General features: G+C 39.8%; 2 protein-coding genes across 4 annotated transcripts; one reads left to right on the top strand and one right to left on the bottom strand.

Moving 5' to 3' along the window:
• Positions 1-229: 229 nt before the first annotated feature.
• On the top strand, positions 230-4,736 carry LOC108991209 (protein NRT1/ PTR FAMILY 5.2-like). 3 transcript variants are annotated; one of them, XM_035692626.1, is made up of 5 exons: positions 230-458; positions 1,261-1,478; positions 2,986-3,551; positions 3,648-3,817; positions 3,921-4,736. In XM_035692626.1, exons 1-5 carry the CDS (start codon positions 338-340, stop codon positions 3,929-3,931), a joined length of 1,086 nt encoding a protein of 361 aa, XP_035548519.1. In that variant the 5' UTR covers positions 230-337; the 3' UTR covers positions 3,932-4,736. The 3 variants fall into 3 exon arrangements, with proteins under 3 accessions (XP_035548519.1, XP_018820930.1, XP_018820931.1); XM_018965385.2 differs by having other exon boundaries at positions 3,648-4,736; XM_018965386.2 differs by lacking the exon at positions 230-458 and adding an exon at positions 846-961 and having other exon boundaries at positions 3,648-4,736.
• A 60-nt stretch (positions 4,737-4,796) lies between these two features.
• Positions 4,797-9,394, bottom strand: LOC108991208 (protein unc-13 homolog). Its single transcript, XM_018965384.2, has 5 exons — positions 8,690-9,394; positions 7,060-7,947; positions 6,531-6,974; positions 6,227-6,413; positions 4,797-6,000 (listed from the first exon to the last, which is right to left on the bottom strand). The coding sequence occupies exons 1-5, from the start codon at positions 9,248-9,250 to the stop codon at positions 5,024-5,026; spliced, it is 3,057 nt and encodes a 1,018-aa protein (XP_018820929.1). The 5' UTR covers positions 9,251-9,394; the 3' UTR covers positions 4,797-5,023.
• Between the last annotated feature and the right edge of the window lie 895 nt (positions 9,395-10,289).

Raw genomic sequence — 10,289 nt, 5'->3', positions numbered from 1 at the left:
CAATCCATCATTTCAATTTTTATTATCCATTCATCATCTTATAATATAGTATTAAATAATAAATTTATAAATAAAATATAATAAATAATATCTAATCATTTAATATCATATTATAAAATAATTAGAAGATGATAAAAGTTAAAATGATGAGTAATATTATTCTATTATTAATATGGATGGCAAATTGAGGTCTATAAATAATAAGAAAATGGTCAGGTGGGGTTGGACACCGACTAGTGAAGCAAAAGTTCTGAAACTGGAGAAAAAAGAAGAACAAAAAGGTGGGGTGGTATAATCTCTTGTATGTCACTGTAAATCTGTCTGTGAGCAAAAAAATATGGCCGAGGAAGCTCCGCTGGCACTGGATGAATACACGCAGGATGGGACAGTGGATCTGAGAGGGAACCCAGTCCTTAGATCCAAGAGAGGTGGATGGACTGCTTGCTGGTTTGTTGTCGGTAACCTCTCTAGTCTCTTTCCCTTTCCATTTCTCTCCACTTCTCAACTAAAAAGCATCGAGCCTTGATTTCGTTACGCACAATCCACTTTACACATATATAAGTTGGGATACACGTCACCTGTGTCTAGATCGTTAAACTTGGAAGCCAATTTACGAGGGCACTGAATTTTTTAAGTCGTAAAGTTGCTCACTTTTCGGCCTGTTTCCATACTGCACCGTGTCCCACTCGTCTCTGCAATGGCTCCTCGAAACTGGGATTTTCTTCCTGTGTTTTTTTTTTTGACTCTCCATCTGACTGGGAGACTTAAAAATAGTAATGCCCTTTGCATGGTCTAAGATTGAAATTCGATTAATTATGATCTTTCCTGCACTTACTAATTTGCTCCACTTGGTGAACAGAACACCTTGGGTGGTAAGTTGTTCTTAGGATCAGCAAGCTGCATGCATAAGATATACCTTCTATTGCTGCTGCTGAAGAATATCATGAAAATAGTTCTCTTGGTATGAGACATCTAGAATCGATACATGTTTGATCCAATTGTTTTTTCTGCAAAAGAATTTTGTTTGCTTCTAGATCTGTCTTAGTTTCTTCATTTTGTTTGTTTCGGTCTCAGATTCTTCATTTTTTAATATCTATTAACGAAGAAAAATGCTAAATGTACTTAATAGAAAATTACATTTAGGAAAGAGATTTTATTCCTATCAGTTGGTTGGCACCTGTCATGCATATTTTCCGATGGAGCCGCGTATATTATTAATAGCGACTGATCATTTTTTCCAATATTAATGTTTTTGTGCAGTATACGAGGTGTTTGAACGCATGGCTTATTACGGTATATCTTCCAATATGATCATATATTTAACAGAGAAGTTGCGTCAGGGCACAGTCACCTCTGCCAACAATGTTACCAATTGGGCTGGAACTATTTGGATGACTCCCATTTTAGGTGCTTACGTCGCTGATGCTCATCTCGGCCGATACTGGACGTTTGTCATTGCCTCCATTATTTACATCTCGGTAAGTCGGTCTTCGCATGCACCATGTGAACCTTTGAATTGGAATCTTTCGTTTTCTGCCTTTTTCTTGTTGATTGGATTTCTGTAATTATTTTTCCCGGTTCAATGCTCTATTTTGGACTTGCATTGGGTGATGCGTCTATTTTTGTCCAAGCCTTCTCAAGTATGAACGTTTGACTACTTTGGAACTTTGTTTTATAAGGCTGTAGTTGCTTGTTTTGCTTTCTAGTCTGTAACTTTAGTGGCAAGTGAAGTGGACCACCAATATCTATGTCACAACTTGATTGTTGTCTGGTCCTACGCATGCACGTCCAATTAAACGACATTGGTTTTTTTGCATGTGCCAAACGTCAGTTCTTCTTAACAATATGTCATATATATTTTCATCTCTATTTTTTTTTTCCTTGTTAATAACGTTTACTCTTTTATCATGATACAAATGTATGCAGTTCTATCTTTTTGGGGGCATTGAAATAGATGTTTTAGTTTGAAATGATGCAATAATAAAGAATATATGAGATGTGCTACAGACATAAATTAAGAGATTTCATGAAAGTAATTTTATAAATTGAGGTGGTTTCATACGATCCGTTAGATCTATTTTACAATCTAACGTACATTAAGTCACATTAATTTATAAGTTTACTTTTATAAAATTTAAAAGTATTTCTCTAAATGAAAAGACTAGAGAAATAATGATATTTAGAGTGCATGCGTGCTTCTCATGCGTCCAAGGTATGATATATCATAGACACAGAATAATAATATACCGAACTGAAAAGGATGGCATGGGGATACATGAGGATCGGGGGGAACAAAAGGAAAGCAAGTTGGCTGAGTTGGTTGCAATTATTTTAAAATAAAATGGAACAGTAGTTAAATGAAAACCGTTGCATGTCTCTTGTCACATGATATTCATATATATAGAATGGGAGGCCCGCGTTCCCTTGCCATTTAATGGTAATCATGGTAGGGATCATCTGAGTTAAAGAAAGATAGAGATAGAAGAGTGCATGGGATCCAGCAGAGCTCATCACCCTCTTTGGGAAGAGTTTCTGAGGAAGTCCAATTATGTGGATCATATCCGACTTTACTTCTCTATTTCATTTGCTCTCCTAAAATCACCTTGTCATCTTTTCGACAAATCATGACAGGGACCTTAATCTGAGGTAATCACAAGAGACAAAGATTCCCAAGTGAATAAAAAAAAAAATGGTCAAATGTAAGAAGTACTTTGTATGTGTGATGTTTTTTTGGTAGATAGTGAGAAAAATGTACGTTCTTTTAATCTTAGAAAGATATATACATGATAGAATTATTACAGAAGGCTTGCTAGCAATCCTTGGATTTTTGTTGACAAAATAGAACTTTAATCTCATTAATTTAAATAAAACTAAATAAAAATTAAGGGGGTGGTGCCTTTAATATTATGATATTTTTTTACTCAAATTGGGATCGAGAATCGTTTATTGTGGCTAAATTGACATGCTTGATCACTGTATTGGCAGGGAATGTCACTGCTAACATTGTCAGTTTCAGTCTCTAGCCTAAAACCGCCTCGTTGCTTAGAAGCCGACTTGGAGAACTGCAAGAAGGCCTCGACATTGCAGCTAGCAGTGTTTTACGGTTCTCTATATACCTTAGCCGTGGGAACAGGCGGAACCAAGCCGAACATCTCCACCATCGGGGCTGACCAGTTTGATGATTTTGACCCCAAGGAGAAGGCCCATAAGCTCTCCTTCTTCAACTGGTGGATGTTCAGCATCTTCATTGGGACGCTCTTTGCCAATACAGTTCTTGTGTACATACAGGACAACGTAGGATGGAGCTTAGGATATGGGCTTCCTACTACTGGGCTTGCAATATCCATTGTAATCTTCTTGGCTGGAACACCCTTCTATAGGCACAAGGTGCCCTCAGGGAGTCCCTTGACAAGAATGGCCAAGGTTATTGTGGCTGCTATAAGGAAATCGCATGTGTCTGTCCCTAATGATCCTAAAGAGCTCTATGAACTTGACTTGGAGGAGTATACAAGGAAAGGAAAGTTCAGGATTGATTCTACCCCGACCTTAAGGTGCGTGCAACCTGGAATATAGGCAAGTACTATATATATATAGTTTGGGAATTAACTGTTTTTATTTGAACTATCTTCATGTTGGCATGGAAGCAGATTCCTTACCAAAGCTTCTGTGAAAACTGGCTCAACTAGTGCATGGATGTTGTGTTCAGTTACACAAGTAGAGGAGACTAAGCAAATGTTACGAATGATCCCAATCTTAGTGGCCACGTTTGTGCCGAGCACAATGGGCGCTCAGATCAATACACTTTTCATCAAGCAGGGTACCACCCTTAATAGAAGCATTGGCAGCTTCAAGATTCCCCCAGCAAGTTTAGCTGGGTTTGTTACCATATCCATGCTTATAAGTGTCGTCCTCTATGATAGGTATTTTGTGAAGATTATGCGGAGGTGGACTAAAATCCCTAGAGGTATCACTCTCCTTCAAAGAATGGGTATCGGCCTTGTTTTTCATATTATAATAATGATAATCGCATCTCTAACCGAGAGATACAGACTCAGGGTGGCCAAGGAACATGGATTAGTTGAAAATGGAGGACAAGTTCCTTTGACCATATTTATTTTAATTCCTCAGTTTGTGCTCATGGGAACAGCAGATGCATTTTTAGAGGTTGCGAAGATTGAGTTCTTCTATGACCAAGCTCCAGAGAGCATGAAGAGTCTGGGGACTTCCTATGCCATGACTACTCTAGGAGTTGGAAACTTCCTGAGTAGTTTCCTTCTTTCGACAGTTTCTGACATCACCAAGGCGCATGGTCACCATGGATGGATTCTAAACAACATCAATGCTTCTCATCTTGATTACTATTATGCGTTCTTTGTGATACTAAGCATCCTTAACCTCATTTTCTTCTTGATTGTGATTAAGTTCTATGTGTATAAGGCTGAAATTTCAGATTCAATAAAAGTGCTTACAGAAGAATTGCAGCGACAACAGTCAAGGTCGTAAACCAAGAGGAATTGGCGAAATAGATCGGACCATAGGTGATGGGAAACAATGAAAGCATAAAAGAAGTCAAGGCTGATATTCAGCTTTGTGGACAGTCCTTTGATCATAGTGTTCCTATTGGTTTGTATAGCTTTTGGATTAAGATATTCTATGGTTGATTTTGCTTTACCTCAGTCAGAAGAATGTAACGTTTACACTATCTTGATAATAGAAAAAGAATTTAGGGGCGTGAATGCATGTCAAGAACACAAATCATCAAAAGATCATTAGACTGGTGGTTTGGGTATGCCAAGAACACAAAGGCCACTGCCAAAAAATAGTACATTAATGCCCTCTCTCTCGACCCACAGCAAGTTTCTTAATTTTTGCATTCAAAGTTCAGGAAGTTTTTTCCACCTAATTATGAACCCCAAACATTTGCTTGATTTGTGTATTTTCACAGTAACGGCTGGAAGCCAGCATTTGAATCAGATCACAAATCCAATCTCTCTGCTACAAATATACGCGAAAACAAATGTCTTCATCTCCTTTTAGCTAATTGGAATGTCCTCTTCAAGAACTTATTTGCTACTGCATCACTCCTATGGCATAACACCCTGAGTATTGTGTTTGGATCCGCTCTATTCCACCTTCCAGTTGTTGGAGGCATCGGTAAATTTTGCCCTGAACCCAAAATTCCAATCCCACTGGTTTCACAAGTCACAATGCTAAAATCTTCAATCAGTTGTTCTGTGCACAGACCCATCAATGCTATTACCCCTTCCGCAATCTCGGCCTCCCTCTCCACCACTTCCTCTGCTATCAATCCTTCTCCGCAAGCGCAGAAAACCTGCTTCAGCGCCTTGAAATCCTCCTCTATTATCTCGTGATCAGAATGAAAGAAAACCCGAGAGCTTCCTCCAGCAAGCAAGACCATAAGATATGCCTCGAACGAGGCCTTCATGACTTCTTTTATTGCCAGGGCTTGGGCTCGGTCTGTGAGAATTGTAGTCATAAGAGTGAGATTCTGCTCGAGAATGCCCAATGTTGGTTGAATCCGTGCATTGGCCACATCTTCGACATAGAGACTATCATAGAATATAGAGTTTGAATCGTGGAAGACGAGGCGGTAAGCAGCTACTTCTGAGATACGTTGGCAATATGCTTGGATGGATTTGGTTGCAAGATCAAAGTATGAAGAGGAATTGTTATTGGACCTTCGGCCATTGGTGAAACGTTTTCGAGTTGAAGGAACCGTTCGCGAGGAGAGGGAGATGGTTTTGTCAAGGGAATGAAGGTGGGAAAGAAGATAATGCAGGGTGTTAAGGCGGATGTAGAGGCGTTGTGTTCCTCGGCTTGTTGATGATTGAGTACGGTGACCTTCATTTTCTCCATTTTGGTGCAACTCCTCGACACCAGCACTGCATGGGCTAGCTTTCTTCCACAACTGAAGGAACTTTGAGCCTCGATTGCATCTAGTCAGGGTAGGAAGTGTGGGGATATAGCTCTGTTTTGAACCTGAAAATATATGTTAGAGGTGAGGAAGAAGCAATATACATGGCACAAATCTTTTAGAGAATTGCAATAACCTTCGCGCTAATGCAAATAAAAATGCCATGCATTTCTCTAATGCTCTTGGTACTAATACCACCAGATAACTTGTGAGAGGAAAGAGGAATTTTCTGCCAATGCAGGAGTTCCCATTAAAGGGAAAACAATTAAACAACGAAGAGAAAGATCTTACCACATGATGCAACAAATGTAGCATATTCCTCGAACTGATTCTCCAAACCATCTGCAAGATCAAAGACTAAATCTTGCGTAATTTCTATTGGGATTTCAAAGAAGTCATTTACAGTTTCCTTGGCTAACATCATTAACTCGACAGCTGATTGCGCATACGGCTCTGACTTGGACTTCGGATTCCACGTCTGCAACACAAATTGTAACCATTCAGTCTATGGCACCTGACCCACTTAGAGGTTTGCTCACTCTTCAAAAGCTAATCTAGATTCTTTGCCAAATTTATCTAAAGTTAAGAAACTTACTTCGGATTCTTTTGCTCGTTGGAGATACTCTTTCCCTTTCTGCAACCTCTCGTTGATCCATCTTTTCAAGAGGTTCAATATGATTGAATCAACTTCATATGGATCCATCTCTCGTACTATTGCTTTGCCCCCATCATCACAGTCAGCTGAGTCTTCAACAACCATTTGGACCAATAGCTTTTCCAGTTTTCTCGTCCTCTGAAATACCCTGACTGTCTCAGTTGTGAGCTCGAACACCCCGCCTAAATATTGTTTCAACACAGCACCATAGCAATTATGCAACGTCACGGCCGCAACTGCAGCTGAAGTTGGGTGCCATTTCTTAAGTACTGGACTGAAGATTTCCCTCTCCTTCAATGCTAAATCTTCAGTTTCCTCGGCTAATTGAAATAGAGCCTCGCTTGCTTCTTGTTTCATATTTTTTATGTTCCCAGTTTTGATTATCTGTCGTTATCAATCAAAGACTACAATGACTATGCATTATGCCAAAACTTGAACTAGAAATTTGGAGAGGGTCTAAATTACAAACCTTGGCGAATGCACTTTTCAAGGATGACCGAATATAGTGGCCAAGACGATCCCCAGACGAATCCACCAAAGTTATCTCTCCTTCCTCTCGTCCTGCCCCTTCCGTGATTGTAACATCTTCCCCTAAAATCCTTGAGGCCGATAACACCAAAGGAAGAAGGTTTTCAACTTGGCCAACATTTCCCCGCTGGAAATAGTCATGGTAATTAAGCAATCTCTTCTCTGCCCACCCTTGCATCGAAGTCAATACTGAGGATAGGATCTTGACATATGCGGACTCTCGGTTTGGTCTCTTGACATCATTTGCTACTTCTAAGTACAGCATAGCCTGGGAAGCACAAAGAAGGTCTGGTTCTATCTGTGCAGTCAAAACATACTGTTGAAATAGCACCCAAGTAAAACACACATTGTGCAGAGGTCTAGTGATTCCCAATGTTGACCACGTCTTCTTCATTAGCTCTAGAAGCTCATCAACCTCGTCAAGGACTAGTGTCTCATCCTTGAGGTCAAAGATTGATTGAAGAAGAGCAATGTAGATGTGGATGTTGAGAGGGAATCCATCAGCCCAGTGGCAAACATCTGTGGGAGTTCCATTTGGACTTCGCCATGATAACGAAGCCACGGCATTGGCAAGTGTTCTCATGGTGTCGGAATTCTTCCCGATGTCTATTGGTGTCGTCTCTGCAGCTCTGATAATCTCCCTTAGACGCATGGCAGAGGTGTTTGACTTTTCTAGAGGGATTGAAGGGTGGAGGAGAAGCCCTGCCTCGAGGATTTTAAGCTGCCGGTTTTGCCAGAGATGGTACTCATGGAAATCATTGAATTCGGGTGGCTTTAGATGACGAAGGAGCTCTATTGGGAGAATTATTGTCTCTGCACGTCTACCCATCTGTTTCACGCCAAGAAAAAAGTTCAAATGAGAAATGTTATATATATCACCCACCCCACGCCACCCACTTCGTCCTTTTCTTCTAATAATTCGATAATAAACGAATAAAAAATTATTTATCATCCACTTTTTATTATTATTTGCATTAATATCAATCAGCCCAAAAAACAAGTCTTTTAATGGGTACAATCATTTACTTAATAATAATATAGCTGCATGAGATCATGGACTTAATTTATATTTGCAAAATAGTACTACTTGACACTTGACAATTTTGTTATAAAAATCTTATAAATTGACTTGATGGATCGGATATTTCATACCTAGCTTATGATAACAAATTAAATATAGATTTGACAGAAATTTTCTGTATCTCTCTATATATTTTTTTTAATCCTTGTACGTACATGTGACAAAAAGCTACTAGCTAATTGAAACCAGCGAATCAAGGGTGCATGTGGAAGTATAACTAGTTTTTAATGGGATCAGGATCTCATATTTTATGATCATTTCTTATACCTTTATATATGATGCTGCCAAGGATTCAAAAAACGAAAAATCTTAAATTTTCAAAATATAAGATCATCAGTACTAGTTTTTATATATGCACATTTCATTGTTAGTTACGAATTAAGCATAAATGTATAGGGGAAAACCAAGAAGGTAACTAAATAAGAACAAGAAAACAACATTAAAATATTCACATAACCTATATGTGCCAACAACTTATTTCAATACGTACGTGGCCAACGAGGGTCCGCATTAGCGTCTTCCGAAGCCGGGTATCGCTCTGCTCCGTCACCCGCATCTGCTGCCTCATGATCTCCGCTGATGTCATTGGCCGTCTCGGCCTCAACGGCTGTGGCACCGTGAACGACAAGGAGCTGCTCCCGTGCGCTATAGGTGACGGAGGGTTCGTCCCAGCAGAGGTGCCACCTCCCCCCACACCCGATACCATCCTCTTCGACGGTGACCGTTTTAGCATCTTCAACCCGAGTGCCCGCTTCACCCGGCTCGTCGGGCTCATCACCACCCCATACGGCTTCTGGCCCCCGGACCCGTCCCCGTTGCACTCTTGGTTATTTGAGGAGTAGAACGTGAGCGCATTACGACCCCCGAATCCCGGGGATGACCGACACGCAGTGAAGAATATCTCGTATGCAGTTTCCCGGATGTCGTCGCGGTCAATGCCACGAAGCTCGCCGAAGGGCCAGACAAGGTCAGCCTCAAGGGCCTCGTGGTAGTCGGGCCTGCAGGCTACGTGGGGTGAGGATAGAGACTCACGACGCGACTGGAGGCCCATGGCAGAGGGTAGTGATGATGAAAGCACGCGTATACGTAACTGGATTGGCGGTGATGCTCGTTAGATATCCGGCGGGAGAGAGTGGGGCGAGAGAATATGCATTCTCTTCAAGGAGAGAGGTGGAGAGGCCAAAAGAGCGGGGGACAAAATAGTTTTGATGGTTATGACAGCGTTTTTATGGAAAGAGACAGATCAAATAGATGAGTTGCGTGTGGTTAGCTTAGCCAACGTTGTTGTGCGAAGAAAGCGAGAGAAAGTAGAGGTGGTGCGCATGGTCGGACATTATCAAATCGATCCTGTCTTTCCCAACATTTCTGCTTCTCTTGATTCTTTTGTTTTGTTGACAAATTAATACACATAACGTACTAATAATAGCATATATATATATATATATATATATATTATTTGGTATTTGTTTTCAGAAAATGCAAACAGCTAGTACTAGCAACTCCTATATTTGTTAATTTGAAATTTTACAATGAATGATACATTTGTTTCTTCGAGATGCTACGTACCATTACATAATAATATTTGGACAATATTAAGAGTTAATATTTATGGGATTATCTAATATATTAAAATTAGTCAACGTAAAAATTAAAGAGTGTAGCTAGGCAATTAATTAAGCATATATATGTAGGATAATTCCAACGCTCAAGTACTATATTATATATTGAATAAAGCTTAATTTGTTCAACCGCAGGGTAATCTCCACGTACGTTCTTTAAATATAGCAGTGTGTTTTAATGAAACGGCATGTTTCATTTAAAGTCAAAACTTATTGTTTTTACTCTCTTCTCCTTCCATCAAACCGTGATCTTCTCCCTTCTCCTTCTAAGTTTTTTTCCTTTCTTCCTTCCCCAAGCTTTTTCCTTCCGTGCTTCCCTTTCTCCCTACAAAACACACCGATATCTACCACTAAAAAAATTAAGTCTTACCACACAGAATTTATGTGCGTTTTTCTATGTTGAATTTTGGCCTTAATTCTTTCCTTTACTTTTTCATTGCCATTCTCATTGGTATTTCTCAATCTTAATTT

Source organism: Juglans regia, chromosome 7 (assembly GCF_001411555.2).
Source record: "Juglans regia cultivar Chandler chromosome 7, Walnut 2.0, whole genome shotgun sequence".
Lineage (NCBI taxonomy): Eukaryota > Viridiplantae > Streptophyta > Magnoliopsida > Fagales > Juglandaceae > Juglans > Juglans regia.
The sequence above is the reverse complement of the archived record's forward strand: the minus strand, read 5'-3'. Positions and strand labels throughout refer to the sequence as shown.

Coding starts and splice junctions, on each gene's coding strand:
- LOC108991209 (XM_018965385.2), top strand. CDS start 338: ATGGCCGAGGAAGCTCCGCTGGCACTGGATGAATACACGCAGGATGGG. Junction 459..1,260: donor TGCTTGCTGGTTTGTTGTCG/GTAACCTCTCTA, acceptor GTTTTTGTGCAG/TATACGAGGTGTTTGAACGC. Junction 1,479..2,985: donor CCTCCATTATTTACATCTCG/GTAAGTCGGTCT, acceptor CTGTATTGGCAG/GGAATGTCACTGCTAACATT.
- LOC108991208 (XM_018965384.2), bottom strand. CDS start 9,250: ATGGGCCTCCAGTCGCGTCGTGAGTCTCTATCCTCACCCCACGTAGCC. Junction 6,975..7,059: donor TGAAAAGTGCATTCGCCAAG/GTTTGTAATTTA, acceptor TGATAACGACAG/ATAATCAAAACTGGGAACAT. Junction 6,414..6,530: donor AACGAGCAAAAGAATCCGAA/GTAAGTTTCTTA, acceptor TTTGTGTTGCAG/ACGTGGAATCCGAAGTCCAA.